General features: G+C 46.1%; 1 protein-coding gene across 1 annotated transcript in view; it reads right to left on the bottom strand.

The window, feature by feature from the left end:
* Window positions 1-19,287, bottom strand: part of LOC309549724 (L-gulonolactone oxidase-like) — a 229,793-nt gene that overhangs the window by 157,766 nt on the left and 52,740 nt on the right. Inside the window, exon 4 of the mRNA XM_082250217.1 lies at window positions 9,199-9,293. Coding sequence (XP_082106343.1) covers window positions 9,199-9,293 — 95 coding nt within the window. The remainder of the gene's footprint in view (window positions 1-9,198; window positions 9,294-19,287) is intronic.

The raw sequence follows: 19,287 nt of genomic DNA, 5'->3' as shown, positions 1-19,287 counted from the left end.
TCAGGATCCCCACCAGAATCCCACCTTACATCAGGATCCCCACCAGAATCCCCCCATACATCAGGATCCCCACCAGTATCCCACCTTACTTTAGGATCCCCACCAGAATCCCCCCATACATCAGGATCCCCATTAAAGTCCCCCCATACATCATGGTCTCCACCAGCATCCCACCTTAGTTTAAAATCCATCTTACATCAGGGTCCCCATCAGAGTTCCTCCTTACATTGGTGTCCCCACCAGAGCCCCCCCCCCTTATATAACAGTCCACTGTACATCAGGATCCCCTTCAAAGTCCCCCCATACATCATGGTCTCCACCAGAATCCCACCTTACTTTAAATTCCATCTTGCATCAGGGTCCTCATTAGGGACCCTTCTTACATTGGAGTCCCCACCAGAGCCCCCCCTTATATAAGAGTCCACTGTACATTAGGGTCCCTATCAGAGTCCCCCTTACATCATGGTCCCCACCAAAGTCCCCCCTTACATCAGAGTCCACTGTACATCAGGGTCCCCATCAGAGTCCCCCTTTACATCATGGTCCCCACCAGAATCCAACCTCACATCAAAGCCCACCTTACATCAGGGTCCCCATCAGAGTCCCTCCTTACATTGGTGTCCCCAGGAGAGTCCCTCCTTATATCAGAGTCCACTGTACATCAGGATCCCCATCAAAGTCCCCCCATACATCCTGGTCTCCACCAGCATCTCACCTTACTTTAAAGTCGACCTTACATTAGGGTCCCCATCAGAGTTTCTCCTTACAATGGTGTTCCCACCAGAGTCCCCCCCTTATATCAGAGTCCACTGTACATCAGGATCCCCTTCAAAGTCCCCTTTAACATCATGGTCTCCACCAGAATCCCACCTCACATCAAAGCCCACCTTACATTAGGGTCCCCATAAAAGTCCCTCCTTACATTGGTGTCCCCACCAGAGTCCCCCTTATATCAGAGTCCACTGTACATCAGGATCCCCATCGAAGTCCCCCTTAACATCATGGTCTCCACCAGAATCACACCTTATTTTAAAGTCCACCTTACATCAGGGTCTTTATTAGGGCCCCTCCTTACATTGGAGTATCCGACAAAATCCCCCCTTATATCAGAGTCCGCTGTACATTTTGGTCCCCATCAGAGTCCCACTTACATCATGATCCCCACCAAAGTCCTCCCTTATATCAGTCCACTGGACAATGGACATCAGGATCCCCATAAAACTCCCCCCATACATCATGGTCTCCACCAGAATCCCACTTTACATCAAAGTCCACCTTACATCAGGGTCCCCTTTAGAGTCCCTCCTTACATTGGAGTCCCCACCAGAGTCCCCTCCCCTTTTTTCAGAGTCCAGTGTACATCATGGTCCCCACCAAAGCTCCCCCTTACATCAGAGTCCACTGTACATCAGGGTCCTTATCAGAGTCACCCCTTACATGAAGTTTTGTCCTCCTGTGAATACTGGGGCAGGCATGTGATTGGTTGTAGTGGACCTCTGCCTACCTGCTGTTAGACCTGTGTGTGCGCACAGTGGGCCCACATTGAGGACACACCACTGACCCGAGCTACAGGAAAGATAAAATCTTTTAGAGGTTCATAATATGGAGCCCCCCGATGTAGAAGGTCAATCTCAGGTCCTCAGATGTGAATCCATCACTTGTCTATGGGATGTAATGGGAATATTTGGTGTTTTTTTGGTACAGGCTGTACTGAGATGAAGGACATGAGCATAGTAGCAGAGAGCTCTCAGCTGATGTTTATTATAGATGTTCTATGGTCAGATCGGAGTTCTTCTTTACAAATTCTCCCATTCTATAGGTATCAGTTTCCTGCATGTCTCCTATATATTCAATAACCTTGACATTGGTTGGGCTGGTGATGTCTGAGGAAAAGGGAGATGTGACAGCTGCAGAGACTCCACCAGATCGAAACTCAATCAGTGGATGCAGATATTTATCATCTCGACCCCTGACCGCTGTCAGACGGGTCAGAGAGAATCCATCACATGGTGTAAAACTCACCGAGCGAGCCCTGCCGATCGTCCCTCATGTGTCACATCATTCAGTGGGCATATTTCTGCTCCATTAAGGTTCAGATTAACTGAACACGAAATATCAACAGGCTTCTTGTAAGCGGAGCTGACATCAGATATAGCTGCAAAGTAATATGTCAGTGTAACACTGATATCACAGTACAATCCCTGCATCTGCTTTTCTCTCCAGAAGGACAGCACCATCTTTGTTCAGGCATCATCCAGGGTAGGGTTGCCACCTCATCCCTTTAATCCAGAACACATAATAATTACACAGGTTCTGAGGCTGATATAATGCTTATAAGGCACCAAGGGAGTTGAATCACCACTTTAATCAGCCACAGAACCTATGCAATTAATGTGTGTCCTGGTTCAAAGGGATGAGGGGGCAACCCTAATCCAGGGGCATCCTCTACTTCATGGACTTCCTGAAGAGTTTTTGGCTGTGTTCACAAATGTCTGACACAGAGCAGCCCCATGCTGTAGCCTCTCACTTTGCGACGCTTGCTATGAAGTTAAAGCACTAACCACTGGGGGGTAGGAGACTGAAGAAATGCTTCCTCCTGCATGCAGCAAACTGATTAAATCAACTCAGCCTAAACAAATTCATTGGACTGGACCAATGGTGGCTTTAAAAAAAATATATATATATATACTGTATATATATATATATATATATATATATATATATATAAAATTATTTATTTTTTGTTTTTTGTTTTTAAAGCCACCATTGGTCCAGTCCAATGAATTTGGAATATATATATATATAATAATTATTTTTATATATTACTGTGTATATATATATATACAAACACAGAAATATATAAAAATAAATATATATATATATATATATATATATGCACACACACACACACACATATATATATATATATATATATATACACACAGTATGTTATACTATATATATATATATATATATATATATATACATACATATACACACACACACACACACACACATATATATGTAATTGTTTTTTATATTACTGTATATATGCTCTATATATATATATATATACAGTATGTTATACTATATATATATATATATATATATATATATATATATATATATATATATACACACTGTATAAATATTTATATATGTATGTATATATATACACACACACACACACATATATATATATATATATATATATATATATATATTTTTTTTTTGTTTCTTATTGCGGTAAATTGTGAAATTTATACATGCAAATTTGAAAAATACCCAGAAGGTAGACACTTCATGGTAATTACACATAGCCAGTGAGAGCTCCATCTAGTGGCTTACCTAATCTTTGTTTAACACAATAATATAAGCATGAAAAAACAAGCATGTAAAAAGAAGATCATATTTAAAAATAAATAAATAAATAAAATAAGGAAAATGCAATAATAACTGAAAATATGTCTAAAAATATATTTTACTTTCCCATTAAGCCCCCGTTCACACTGGGGCGACCTGTGAGGCGACCTGGTCGCCTCACAGGTCGCCGCAGGTCGCCTCCCATAGGGAAGCTGCGGACCCGTTCTAATAGGAGCGACACAAGTCGCTCCGACTCAGAAAAAGGGTCCGGAGCTTCTTTGGGGCGACCAGGAGGCGACCGCCATAGACTTCAATGTTATGAAGTCCGTGGCGGCCGCTCCGAGGTCGCGGCGCGCTGCTCGCACCGCGACCTCGGAGGTCGCGGTGCGAAGTAGCGTCACCCCAGTGTGAACGGGGGCTAATACTGCCTGGCACAGACAGATAGCTCATTTTGTTTAAAGCAAAACTCCAGCCAAAAATAGGATAAAATGAACAGCACATTAAAACGATAAAAATAACGAATCTAGCTTTTGCTACGTTTCCCTTCAATCCAGAGATTTACTCGGCAGTACCATCTTTCTGCCACTAGATGGCCAGCATCATTTATTGCACTTCCTCTGAAGAACCCACTCAAGCCTGTGACTAGACAGTGAAAGGAGAAGCAGCACAGCAATGAGCTCTTCTCTTTGTGACTTGGCTCTCTCCTCCTATCAGCATGTTTTTTGAAGAATACACACTGCATGCTTCTTATCAGCATATTGACTAATTGGCTCCCCTCCCCCAGTCTGAACTTGGCTATACAGACATTGCAAGAGGCCGATACCAGGTCACATTCATGCACTTACATTGCTTGTATTTAGAAATGACATTAATGATATATTATTGTTTACAAATAATTTTAATTTGCCTGGATTTCAGCTTTAATTCGATTTTAAGTGCCGGTTCACCCTTCCGCGTTTGCGGAGATCGCATGTAATATCGGAGCGCACTGCTCCTAATTACATGCGATCTGATGTGCGGATGCACTGTATCCGCAATAAACACGCACATGAGGCTTTTTTTGAGCCGCAGTAGAATCGGATCGCACAGTGGTTCACACTAGTGCGATCGGATTCTGTGCGTACCTGCAGATCGCACTGCGATATGCGATCGCAACTGGGGGTGTCGTTAACTTTTAATTGACACCCCCTGCGTATTGCATATGGCAGTGTGAACTGCCAGATGTGTGGATGCGATGCGGGATCACGCTGCATATTCGCAGCCTTCCCGCATCGCACAAGTGTGAACCGGCACTAAAGGAGTGGGAAGGAGTTACAATTTCTGTTCAGTCTTTGTTTCTCTCTGTGACCCCATTGGGGAGATTTCCCTTACTCCCTGTTCTTGTGACACCTTGAGTGATGCTACTGACAATGTGCTTGTGTCTGCATCATCAGTGACTATTCCATGTGCAGCTGAACTCCAGGCGGATGTAAAAGACACACATTAATGCAGCTTTGTATTAATTAATACATCATTATATGCATTTTTTTTTTTTATTAAAAGCAGTTCCTGTAGTACAGCAGGGCTGGAGTATGAGAGGAAGAAGCAGCAAAAGGAGCCATGTGCTGACAAAGAGCATGCTGATAGGAGGAGAGAGAAGAGTGGCGTAGAGATGAGCGCACCACTGTACTGCTTCTCTTTTCACTGTCCAGTCACAGGTTGGGGGTGAATCCAGAAGGACCTGGTTCCAGAGGAGAGTGGGCTGAATGATGCTGGCCATAGGACTGAGGACATCTAGTAGCAAAAAAAAGTACCGTATTTATCGGCGTATAACATGCACTTTTTCCTCCTAAAAATGGAGGAAAAAGTAGCTGTGCGTGTTATACGCCGATATAAAAAAAAAATGTCAAGAAAGCAGCACCGAGAGGTAGAAGGGGGCGGGCAGCGCCCAGAGTCAGAAAGGGGCGGGCGGCGCCGAGGAGAAGGAAGTCCGCACTGTCATCGGAAGTCCCGCCTCCTATGCCGACGTCAATCATAGACGCCGGGACTTCTGTTGAGAGCGCGGACTTCCTTCTCCTCGGCGTCGCCCGCCCACTTCTACCTCTCGGCGCCGCCCGCCCCCTTCTACCTCTCGGCACTGCTTTCTGGAGATCTTTAGTGGTGTGTATAGTGGCGCTGGCGAGGCTGCAATTATGGGGGCTGGCGAGGCTGCATGTATGGGCACTGGCAAAGGCTACATGTATGGGCACTGGCAAAGGCTGCATGTATGGGCACTGGCAAAGCCTGCATGTATGGGCACTGGCAAAGGCTACATGTATAGGCACTGGCAAAGGCTGCATGTATGGGTACTGGCAAAGGCTACATGTATGGGCACTGGCAAAGGCTACATGTATGGGCACTGGCAAAGGCTACATGTATGGGCACTGGCAAAGGCTGCATGTATGGGCACTGGCAAAGGCTGCATGTATGGGCACTGGCAAAGGCTACATGTATGGGCACTGACAAAGGCTGCATGTATGGGCACTGGCGAAGGCTGCATGTATGGGCACTGGCGAAGGCTGCATGTATGGGCACTGGCGAAGGCTGCATGTATGGGCACTGGCGCTGGCAAAGCTGCATGTATGGGCACTGGCGCTGGCGAGGCTGCATGTATGGGCACTGGCAAGGCTGCATGTATGGGCACTGCACTGGCGAGGCTGCATTTAAGGACACTGCGCTGATGAGGCTGCATTTTTGGGCACTGGTAAGACTACATTTAATTTAAAAAAATGTTCTGAGTTTAAAGCTGTTTATTTTAAATTTCAGCTTTTTTCCTGAAATTTCTGCCCTAAAATTTAGGTGCGTGTTATACGCCGGCGCGTGTTATACGCCGATAAATACGGTACTATGGTGGCAATCTCTGGATTGGAGGTGAATATTGCATCAGAAGCTGCTTTTGTTATGTTATTTAATGGGTTATTTTATCTTGTTATGTTTGGCTTTCTGCTTTCAGGGATGGAGTCATATTAATGATGAACACTGGAAGCCCTTGGGACCTGATATGTGGTCTGCACCCACCTGAGACCCTGTGACATACAGTATCTTACAAAAGTGAGTACACCCCTCACATTTTTGTAAATATTTTATTCTATCTTTTCATGTGACAACACTGAAGAAATGACACTTTGCTACAATGTAAAGTAGTGAGTGTACAGCTTGTATAACAGTGTAAATTTGCTGTCCCCTCAAAATAACTCATCATTAACCACTTTACCACCGGAGGATTTTGCTGTCTTACGTCCAGGCCACTTTTTGCGATTCGGCACTGTGCAACTTTAACTAACAATTGTGCGGTCATGCAACGCCGTACCCAAACGAAATTTACGTCCTTTTTTCCCCACAAACAGAGCTTTCTTTTGGTGGTATTTGATCACCTGTGTGATTTTAATTTTTTGCGATATTAATTAAAAAATGCGACAATTTTGAAAAAATAACAATATTTTTCTACTTTGACAGTTAAAAAATATCCAATATATTCAATTTTTGTCATATATTTAGGCCAAAATGTATTTAGCTACATGTCTTTGACAAAAAAATTCTCAATGAGCGTATTTTTAACCGCTTTATGACCGGAAGGTTTTACCCCATTCCTGACCAGGCCATATTTTGCGATTTCGGCACTGCATTAATTTAACGGACAATTGCGCGGTCGTGCAACGCTGTACCCAAATTAAATTTATGTCCTTTTTTTCCCACATATAGAGCTTTCTTTTGGTGGTATTTGATCACCTGTGCGATGTTTACTTTTTGCGCTATAAACAAAAAAAAGAGCGACAATTTTGAAAAAATAACAATATTTTTCACATTTTTTTTATATGAAATTCCCCCCCAAAAAAAATGTAAAACTCAAAATTTTTTAACATTTTAAACCAATTTGTTTTCTGCTACATATTTTTGGTAAAAAAAATCCCAATCAGCGTATTTTGATTGGTTTGCGCAAAAGTTATTGCGTTTACTAACTAAGGGAAAGATTTCTGTAATTTTTGATGTTTTTTTTTTTTAACGAGTAATGGCGGCGAACTGCGATTTTTTTTTTTTTTGCGGGACTGCGACATTGTGGCGGACAGATCGGACCCTTGACTGACATTTTTGACACGTTTGGGGGTACCAGGGACATTACTACAGTAATCAGTGCTAAAAATATGCACTGTTACTGTAAAAATGACACTAACAGGGAAGGGGTTCATTTTTATTGGAGAGGGAGCTATGCTGAGCCCTGCAATCTGACCCTGCCTGTCACTTAGGAGATCCGCCCGCTTTGTTTACACAAGAGGGCGGATTTCCCCACTAGACCCCCGACAATCGGGGAAGAGCAGCGGTGATCACCACCTCTCCTCCTCTGGCCCGACTCCCGCTGTAAATGAATACAGCGGGAGCAATCCTCCGGTGTCGCGCGCGCGCCACCGAGAGAGGGGATTGTCTGGTGACGTAGATCTATGTCGTCAGACGATAACAAACCACTTTGCCACAGTACAGTCAACGTGGCTGGTCGACAAGTGGTTAATGTCTAAATGGCTGGCAACAAAAGTGAGTACACCCCTAAGTGAAATATCCGAATTGGGCCCAATTAGCCATTTTCCCTCCCTGCAGTGATGTGACTCGTTAGTATTACAAGGTCTCAGGTGTGAATGGGTAGCAGGTGTGTTAAATTTGGTGTTATCGCTCTCACTCTCTCATACTGTTCACTGGAAGTTCAACATGGCACCTCATGGCAAAGATGCCAGCATTGCTGCAGAGGTTGAAGGGGTGGGGGGTCAGCCTGTCAGTGCTTAGACCATACGCCGCACACTGCATCAAATTGGTCTGCATGGCTGTCGTCCCAGAAGGAAGCCTCTTCTGAAGATGATGCACAAGGAAGCCTGCAAATAGTTTGCTGAAGACAAGCAGACTAAGGACATGGATTACTGGACCAAGATAAACTTATTTGGTTCAGATGGTGTCAAGCGTGTGTGGTGGCAACCAGGTGAGGAGTACAAAGACTATTCTGTGTTGCCTACAGTCAAGCATGGAGGTGGGAGTGTCATGAGTGCTGCCGGCGCTGGGGAGCTACAGTTCATTGAGGAATCCATGAATGCCGGCATGTACTGTGACATACTGAAGCAGAGCATGATCCCCTCCCTTCGGAGACTGGGCTGCGGGGCAAAATTCCAACCTAATAACGACCCCAAACACACCTCCAAGACGACCACTGCCTTGCTAAAGAAGCTGAGGGTAAAAATGATGGACTGGCCAAGCATGTCTCCACACCTAAATCCAATTGAGCATCTGTGGGGCATCCTCAAATGGAAGGCAGAGGAGCGCAAGGTCTCTAACATCCACCAGCTCCATGATGTCGTCATAAAGGAGTGGAAGAGGACTTCAGTGGCAACCTGTGAAGTTCTGGTGAATTCCATGCCCAAGAGGGTTAAAGCAGTGCTGGAAAATAATGGTGGCCACAAAATCTTGACATTTTGGGCCCAATTTGGACTTTTCCACTTAGGGGTGTACTCACTTTTGTTGCCAGCGGTTTAGACATTAATGGCTGTGTTGAGCTATTTTGAGGGGACAGCAAATTTACACTGTTATGCAAGCTGTACACTCACTACTTTACATTGTAGCAAAGTGTCATTTCTTCAATGTTGTCACATGAAAAGATATAATAAAATATTTACAACAATGTGAGGGGTGTACTCACTTTTGTGAGATACTGTATGTCACAGGGTCTCAGATAGGTGCAGACCACATATCAGGTCCCAAGGGCTTCCAGTGTTTTTGTGAGATACTGTATATCCAAAAAACACACAACAGTAAAGTAAGAACTATGACTGCTGTACTTACTTTGATAAGGCCATTCCATTCTTGGCCAGGACCTCATTCACCTCACTCAGCAGTATGCCAGCCTCCACTGTTACCTGCTTCTTCTCTTGGTCCACCTGGAATATAAAGTGCAAGAGGTCAGATCATGTATTCTGCCATGCTAGAGTCATGGAGCCCAGTCTGTTACTCAGGTGTAAGCAGGGGTTAGCACTCCTTTTTAAGGAAACCCATACCCTGGATGGATACTATGGGTGGGGCTAGCTTAGTCCCATATAATCTAGGGCTGGTAGAGCTTGGGGCAGAGTTTATTGGGAAGGATTGCCACCTTTTCTTCAAGCCAAACCCAATTTTTATTTTTTTTAAAGGGGGGAATGCTGTGGACTCTGGTGTAAAGGGGATCTCTGATATAAGGGAGTTTCTGCTCACCAAAGCCCCCACTTACATCAGACTTCCCAGCATTCCCCCTCAAAACAGGGTTCCCAAAGCCCCACTTACATCAGAGTCCACAGAGCACCCTTTAGATTTGAGTTCCCTTACCTTAGTGTAGTCACTCGAGGAGAGAGAAGGGGGAAAGGGGGGAGACTTCAGTTGCAGACAGTGGATAGTGAGCTCACTCACCCAAGGATGGAAGCACCTTTCATTCACAAAGTATCTTCCAGCTGCTGAACTTAAAATGACCTGCCCACACATCCGTTTTCTGAGGCACAGCACCTCGAAGATTGGAGTGTAGGTGGGCAGACACAGAGGGGTAGGGGCAGGAGGAGGAGGAGCAGATCAAGCTCTCTCTCCACTCCCATGCGTGCGGTTGGGGGGAGGGGGGACTGTGCTGGCTCTAGCCAGTGTGAGAGAATGTGCCGCAGACACTCAGCTGCAGTCTCTGGACTGTTGGCAACCCTGGTGATTAGGGTGTGCTTGGCCCGTGCACACGCCTATGCACTAGGCAGTTGTGGTACTCGGTTACTTAGGGAGCCACAATCCGGTCTGAATAATGTGTCCGGGTTTCAGGCGGTCCGAAACCCGGACTGTCTGGGCGCATCCCAGAAGAACGACAACCCAAGATGAAAAGGGGACACAGGAAATAGGGGGGACCTATCACTGTGGACACTGTGACCAATGCCCCTGGGTCCATGAGGGAAACACCCTTCAGCTTCCGGGTGGGATGACTCACAGACTAAGGGGCTATGCAGACTGTCAAACTGTGCGGGTCGTTTATATTGCTTTATGTATATGCAGCCCCTTTTTGTGGGGAAAATTAAAAGGACGTTCTCACGCCGCATCCAGGACCATCTATATTACATTGATGCAGGCATATTCTTCACACCTATTTGTAAATAGATATTGCCATAGTTATGACCCCAATGTAATCATGTTTTCTGTTCTTGAGGTCATCCTCCACAACCCATGTGGGGGTGACTTCGATAATAGAATACTCAAACAAGAGGTTAAGTGGATCTATGATCTACAAGTCACTTCCCCACCAGGTCTTAACACGGCTATTTCCTTTCAACCTTATCTCACATAAATATTTTTAAATTATAATTTCATTTTCCTCCTTTTTTTTTTTTCTTCATATTGTAATATAATTATGTCTATTTCTGTGCACTTTTTGTAAGATAATTATATGTATATATTTTTTGGCTGGGCTGGGGGGTGCGTGATGGGTGTCACTGTGGATGCCTGGTGGTGGTTGTGTTGTGGTCTGGGAAGTGCTCAGGCGCCCAGCCAGGATATGGCTTGTCCTACTCCTGACCCGGCCGGGGCTAGGAGCGATGTAGCGGCCAGAGGTGACGTTTGTGCGTCACCCTGGCTCCCGTGCATGCTCCGTTATTTGGCGCCCGCGCCAGAAGTGATGGGCGGGCGCTCTGCCCCTTCCGGTGGAGTCCTGCTTATTATGGAGACAGCCTGTGCAATGGACGCAGCCGCTCTCCATCCTGGAGACACTATTATTGGCAATTCTAAACAGACGGAGTTGAGGACATCTGTGGTGTTTATATCCTTTCACAAACTTTGCTATTTCTGGTGTTATCTCTTTGGGACTTTGGGGGTGGAGGAGACAACCCATATAAATTACATTGAAGTTGCCTTACTATATCCCCTGGTCGTATATCCTTGGGATAGTATGGTTGGAGTACCAACCCCTTCTTTTTTGAGGATTGCTGACTGGTGGCTCTGGCTTACTTTTATTCCCTGTTTGTATGGGTGTCTTCTTTCCTTCCTTCCCTCCTTTCAGTATTCTCCTTGACTTTAGGCACTTTGCCACTTGCTGTGTGTGTCTGTCTGGGAACCATTCATGTTATATGAACTTCTAAAATATATTTATATATTGCTTTTTAGATCTTGTCCTTACCCCATCTGGTCTTTTGACTTGGGGGTTCCCTTTATGGTTGAACTATTTGTTCTTTGCCTGGGGCTGCAGGACTCAGCACTTCCAGAAAAGAGGTAGCCCGGGAGTTTTCCTCTCAAGCTGACACTCTTTTATTGAGTGGGGTTGTACTCCTTACAGTCCAGTTGGACTCTGGAATATTTTCTCCCCCTTCTTTTTAGTAGAGTTGGATGACAACCCTAGATTGTCTACAGAAAATGTAGGCTGGCAGTCCAAAGAAGTAGCCCTTTAGGGTAGGCCCAATATAGGCCCCATTGGAGAACCCATCTAAGGGGATCTACAGTGAGGAGCTGGAAGTGCTGGTCAGCATCCCCATGTTTAATGTGAAATTGAAATATTCAGTGTTGCCAATGCCGGGTGCAAAGAGAAGTAGGGAATTTGTGTTGGAAAGAATTGATGAACTTGTTGCAGTTAAAGTAAAATGTCATTTATTTTGTGAGGTGGGCCTCAGGCCAGGAGCATGTGAGTAAGCAAGATAATGAGGTTCCCCCATATTACAAGAGCATGATACAGAAGGGAGTTGGGGGGGGGGGGGTGACCTTGGCCAGCATGACCATTGCTGGTGACAAATCAAGGCCCTGCTAACAAGGGGGCTACATGCAGCCCTTAAGCACTTATGGAGTGGCCATTGGGGCCCCTGTATTTTCTTTACCCAGGTGCTTACTTAAGCCAGTGAAGAAAACATTCTCCTAGTAGGTAATATACAGAGAATATTCTCCTGTGTTCATTTGAGCTGTGGTTGATTTCTTTGGGTTTCTCTGAGCTCGACAAGTTGAAGGTTGGATTGCTTTCCCTTGTTTTCTGGAGATTTATGCAGAATCTGCCAATCCCTCAGGAGGTGAGTCCAGATGGTGTTTTGAAGATGCATAAATAGTCTGGAACCACGGGGAGGGTCTCTCTTTCCCTGGAGGAGAGATTTTCAGCCACAAGGGCTGACTGCCTTTCTGGCAGTCTTGCTGAACGCCCACCCTGCTTGTGGGGGCCCCAGCAATGCTTAGCTTGAGGGCCAAATTAGCCAAAAACCTTATAAGGGGCTAAAGATGGGTGCCCCTGAAGACCTGTCCTGGGAATTGCATAGAGGAACTCGCTTGCTAAAGTCTGAGGATAACATTCCAAGCTTGAGGGACACTGAGTACCAGCGATGTATAGTAACTAAGTAGAACTACTTCACTACTGTACTTAAGTACCGAAAGGCGGTATCTGTACTTTCCTAGAGTAGAATTTTTTTCTCATACTTCCACTTTTGCTTCACTACCTTTTTTCGATGATTTCAATACTTCTACTCCGATATTTTTTTTTTTTTTGTGCTGCATAGTTACTCGTTACTATTATAAAAATTACCACTGCCAGAATAGTAGATGGCAGGTTTCATGAAGCTCAAAACATGTGTATTATCAGCGCATACAAAAATAAATGCTACTGTATGTATAAATAAAAGCTGCATTTGAAATAATAAAAAACAATATGATGTTCAAACTTTTGACTTCTTTCTTTAATAACTACATAACACAGTACTTGTACTTTTACTTTCAGTACTTGAGTAGCATTTTTTTTTCAAAACTACTGGTACTTTTACTTTCAGTACTTGAGTAGCAAAATTAAAAAAAAAAAAACTACTTGCAATACTCAAGTACAAAAAATGTTGAATACTTTAGTACTTCTACTCAAGTCACTTTTTGATTAAGCACTTCCACTTCTACTCAAGTCACTTTTTGATCGAGCACTTGTACTTTTACTCAAGTATGGGTTTCGAGTACTTTATACAACTCTGCTGAGTACTGACATAAAGAGGAAGGATTTCAGTGACTGTTGCTTCTACTATCACTGATGAACAGAGTACAAGGTTTGCCTGGCCTGGTACATTGCTAGAGATACCCCAGTGCTCTCCACCTATTGTCTCACTGATTAAAGGACTTCTGCAGAGCCGCTTCAAGGAAGCGTCTCCTCATTGTTCTTGTTAGTAAAATGGAGTATTCCGCAGCTCCCCCAACCCTACCCAAGTTATTCTGCAATAAAAGGAAACCTCTAGACTGTGTTTCCTGATCCAGTGTGGAAGTTGCTGTTTGCCTGACTGCTGCACTAGCAGGAATAGAACCTTGGATACAAAAACTGCATCCCTCTCAGAGGGCGAATGCTACAGGAGCACAAATATGGAAGCGTTGACCTGTAAAGGATCTGTAATAGCAGAGGTCTCCAGGATTCTCGTGTAATGAGTCTCCATACTATGACCTTATCCCTAAGCATGTCCCCACTCCCCAGACTCCAACAATCCTTATCAGGCATCTTATGAGACTAGTTAGTAGCATAGTAGGCTAGGGTCGCGTTTAGGGATACAGTCATAGTCTCCAACCATCATTTTGCATATCTTCAGTCTACCAATTTTCTGTAGCTTTACATTCATGGATTTCAGTGGCGGTTCTACATTAAATTGCTCCCCGGGCAAGACTCCCTCCCGGCGCCCCCCCCCCCCCAAAAAAAAAAATAACATGACAACATAACAATAAATGCAGAGTGCCACAGCATTGCCCCCAATAAATGCAGAGTGCCACAGCATTGCCCCCAATAAATGCAGAGTGCCACAGCATTGCCCCCAATAAATGCAGAGTGCCACAGCATTGCCCCCAATAAATGCAGAGTGCCACAGCAATGCCCCCAATAAATGCAGAGTGCCACAGCAATGCCCCCAATAAATGCAGAGTGGCACAGCATTGCCCCCAATAAATGCAGAGTGCCACAGCAATGCCCCCAATAAATGCAGAGTGCCACAGCATTGCCCCCAATAAATGCAGAGTGCCACAGCATTGCCCCCAATAAATGCAGAGTGCCACAGCATTGCCCCCAATAAATGCAGAGTGCCACAGCAATGCCCCCAATAAATGCAGAGTGCCACAGCATTGCCCCCTTTCAATGTAGAGATGCCAGCGTGCCACCTTTCAATGCAGTGCACCAGCGTTCCCCCCTCGAGACCCGTCCGTGCACTTACCTCACTTACCTCTTCAGTTCAGTCCCCGGATTCCCTGCGTCTCCTCAGTCCTCCTGCGGCGCCTCCTCCTCGGCCAATGGCGTGGGGTTTGCTTTTCGGCCAATCAGGAAGTGGGAGGACCCTCTCCCTGATTGGCCAGGAGGAGGATCAGTGTGACAATAGCGAATTCTCATTCGCTATTGTCACATATTGGGCGGGCTCGGGGGGGGGGGGGGGGGAGCAATGCTCTGCGCCTCGGCTCGGCTGCCACAGTGAAATTATTCAAAGTTCCTCGGGCAGCCCAGTACCATTTGATCCACGGACCGGTACCGGTCCGCGGCGCGGCCCGGGGGTTGGGGAACACTGTCATGCTGCCCCCCACGGAAATGCCGCCCCGGGTGGCTTCCGGGTTCGCCCATGCCTAAAACCGCCACTGATGGATTTTGTGTGGCCCTTTTGTGATGTCTAGGTCTGCACTCGAGGCCCTGCTATATCAAGAAAGGTGACTTCCACTTTGCTAGAGAAAGAGCTGTGCTGTGAGTTCAAAGCCCTATGCCAACTATCTGTGTGCTTGCACGCCTCATCAGTAATTTCTTCATCCACTTCATCCAAGAGCAAAAAGTTTCTTCTGCAGTTTTGCAAATGCTTTTCACGGTTCATCAGCGCAGGCTTTAAAACGCATTAATGTTCCTAATATTTTCAGATAGTAAAAGTTAGCATAAGAAACACTTGGAGGGTGGGGAGAGGGTCATTGCTATTTCTGCATATTGCAGTGTGTTGATGAATACTTCCCTTTGGGTTTATGTACAAAGGTGCCGAAATAGACCCCTCCCCCCGCCAATTCTCAGTCAGCTTTGGTCTGCGGTTTGGGTACTGAACATCAAATGTGTATGAAAAGACGTCCGCAGCTGCAAAATTAAGTGAATCTTGTGGAAAGATTTTACTACAGAGTTCTTACATGTCCATAGCTCCTAATTGTCCCTGATTTCGAGGGACTGTCCCTCATGCGGAACAAAGTTCCTCAATCCTTCTTTCCTCCTCATTTGTCCCTCATTTTGGTCTGATCTACTGTATGTAGTTGTATATATAATGCACTGTTTATCTTTTAAAAACAGTGCTAACCCTTTCATCCAATTTAAAAATTGCTGTATTTGTGAATTCCAAAAACCAAAGTAAAGGAATAGTAGTGGGGAAAAAAAACACTTGTGGGTTTATCAATCATTTTTTTGTACAATTTTCTTTTAAGGGGGCATGGCAGGGGGTGTGTCCTTAGCCTACATTTTGGCTAATAGGTGTCCCTCATTCCCATCTCAGAAAGTTGGGGGGCATGCCCATAGACATGCTACTATACAAACATTACCAGCTGACTGACTACAACATACATAGCAGACAAACGACCGCTAAATTACTTTGCACATATGCAAGTCCAACAAAGTACAGTGCCTCTGAAATCATCAGTTGCTAGGACTAGTAAAAACTATCAAGATAAAAGTAGGACATACAGTACACTGATCAGAAACATGGTGCAGGAGAAGTACAGTTTAAGCAAAGATCTCTACTCAAAGTTAAGTCTGGCTTATAGACACAGAGACAATTTAAGCTTTCCAATATTCTTAGAGCAGCCATTCCGATCCAGGGTTCCTCTGGAGCAGCCTTTCCTACCCAGGGTTCCTCTGGAGCAGCCATTCCTACCCAGGGTTCCTCTGGAGCAGCCTTTCCTACCCAGGGTTCCTCTAAAGCAGCCATTCCGATCCAGGGTTCCTCTGGAGAAGCCATTCCTACCCAGGGTTCCTCTAGAGCAGCAATTCCTTCCCAGGGTTCCTCTAGAACAGCCATTCCAATCCAGGGTTCCTCTAGAGCAGCCATTCCTACCCAGGGTTCCTCTAGAGCAGCCATTCCAATCCAGGGTTCCTCTAGAGCAGCCATTCCAATCCAGGGATCCTCTAGAGCAGCCATTCCTACCCAGGGTTCCTCTAGAGCAGCCATTCCAATCCAGGGTTCCTCTAGAGCAGCCATTCCAATCCAGGGTTCCTCTAGAGCAGCCATTCCACTCCAGGGTTCCTCTAGAGCAGCCATCAATACTTACGGTTCCTCTAGAGCAGACATTCCTACCCAGGGTTCCTCTAGAACAGCCATTCCTAACCAGGGTTCCTCTAGAACAGCCATTCCTTACCAGGGTTCTTCCAGAGCAGCCATTTATACACAAGGTCTCTCTGGAGCAACCATTCCTATCCACAGTTCCTCTAGAGCAGTCATTCCTACTCAGGGTTCCTCTAGAGCAGCCATTCCAATCCAGGGTCCCTCTAGAGCAGCCATTCCAATCCAGGGTTCCTCTAGAGCAGCCATTCCACTCCAGGGTTCCTCTAGAGCAGCCATCAATACCTACGGTTCCTCTAGAGCAGACATTCCTACCCAGGGTTCCTCTAGAACAGACATTCCTACCCAGGGTTCCTCTAGAACAGCCATTCCTTACCAGGGTTCTTCCAGAGCAGCCATTTATATACACGGTCTCTCTGGAGCAACCATTCCTATCCACAGTTCCTCTAGAGCAGTCATTCCTACCCAGGGTTTCTTTTAGAGCAACCTTTTCTACAGAGGGTTCCTCTAGAGCAGTCATTCCGATCCAGGGTTCCGCTAGAGCAGCCATTACTACCCAGGGTTCTTCTAGAACAGCCACTTCTACCCAGGGTTTCTTTTAAAGCAACCTTTTCTACCAAGGGTTCCTCTAGAGCAGTCATTCCGATCCAGGGTTCCGTTAGAGCAGCCATTACTACCCAGGGTTCCTCTAGAGCAGTGGTCCTCAACTCCGGTCCTCAGGGCCCACTAACAGGCCAGATTTTAAGTATTACCTTGGGGAGATGCAGACTAGAGTACTGCAATTACTGAGCAGCAAATGATATCACCTGGGATGTATTTCAGTTATCTTGCAAACCTGGCCTGTTAGTGGGCCCTGTAGGCCAGGGTTGAGGACCACTGCTCTAGAGCAGCCATTTCTACCCAGGGTTCCTCTAGAGCAGACATTCCTAACCAGGGTTCCTCTAGAACAGCCATTCCTTACCAGGTTTCTTCCAGAGCAGCCATTTATACACACGGTCTCTCTGGAGCAACCTTTCCTATCCACAGTTCCTCTAGAGCAGTCATTCCTAGCCATGGTTTCTTTAGAGCAGCCATTTCTACCAAGGGTTCCTCTAGAGCAGTCATTCCGATCCAGGGTTCCGCTAGAGCAGCCATTACTACCCAGGGTTATTCTAGAACAGCCACTCCTACCCAGGGTTCCTCTAGAGCAGCCATTTCTACCCAGGGTTCCTCTAGGGCAACCATTCCTACCCAGGGTTCCTCTAGAGCAGCCATCAATACCTAGGGTTCCTCTAGAGCAGACATTCCTACCCAGGGTTCCTCTAGAGCAGCCATTCCTATCCAGGGTTCCTCTAGAGTAGCCGTTCTTAACCATAGTTCTATGAAACCCTAGGGTTCCTCTAGAGGTTGCTAGGAGTTTCTTGAACAATAAGCAAGTTCTACCTTTCAGAGTAACCACTTATGTGAATTATCTCTTTAGCTATCTGTAAGGTGCATTCTTCCCAGTAATCACCAATGTAAGGAACATTCTACTCACCTACTTACCCTGCACATGGGGATACCTCTTCACATGAACGTGCTTACTAATGCCCAGGACTAGGCCGGCCTTGGTCATGTGAACTTCATCATTAAGGTGGAACCCCAGCTAGAAGTGAGCTGAACACCTTGTGCAGCTGTGTAACACATGCAACTTCCCCCTGTGAAACACTCCGTCCCATATCGATGTACACGTCATCTTCCAGTATGTGGCGTTTAGTGGGGGACAACGCTGAGCTTGTGTCTCGCTCCACCAGTCCAACTTTTCTCTGCTGCTACCTCAATCACAGTGACAGAATGGGGTCCCGCCGTGCCTAAGCGCAGACCTTATATGTGTACTAATTACTCCTTCAACTCTCTCGTACCATACGGCTAGGTCCTTGGGGTCTCCGTACTGTGAGTTGGTCTCAAATACTTTTGGGGAACCTACCGCTAGGGAGGGAGCCAGAGTACTGACCCCCTCGCTATCAGAGGACCTGTCACCCGTGCCTGGTACCACTCCTCGCTGTCTGGCTGCTATTACATTCCCACCAGTTCATGGTAACAACTACACCTCTACACCTGTGGTCAGCAACTCGTCAATTGTGATCCACCTGTGGACCACAGGCAGGTGACAGGTGGATCGCGAACAGATCCCCAGGTTGCCGACACTGTGTTTCTCCCTGACAGCTTCAGAGCACACAGGCGCATGCTTAACCAATCCCAGCCTGCAGAGACAACCCTATGATCATCCCTTGCATAAGTGCAGCTGTGGGGCAGGCAAAGCCTCGGAAATAGCTTGGGAGGGTTCAGGCTCGAGACCAAACATGCCCAAGCTCTTCCACTGAATGCAGTGCGTGCCTCCACACTAGCCCTCCCCTTTCCATCCATTCAAGGCACTTGTGGGTGATAATTTAGAGGAGGACTGGTGGGCATCAGAACATGCAGCTCTTCTATGACAGCTTCCCTGCACCACTCTGCAAAAGTAAAGATCTTTTGTGCCTTCCTGACCCCCCAATACAATACCCTCCTAACCTCCGTGCACAATTCCCTCCTAACCTGCCTGCACCATGCCCTCCTAACCTGCCTGCACCATGCCCTCCTGACCTGCTTGCACCATGCCCTCCTGACCTGCTTGCACCATGCCCTTCAGACCTCCCTGCAATCTGACCTC

Source organism: Pelophylax lessonae (assembly GCF_965119305.1).
Source record: "Pelophylax lessonae genome assembly, chromosome: 3".
Lineage (NCBI taxonomy): Eukaryota > Metazoa > Chordata > Amphibia > Anura > Ranidae > Pelophylax > Pelophylax lessonae.
Note: the sequence above shows the minus strand (reverse complement) of the source record. Positions and strands in the feature narration are given on the sequence as shown.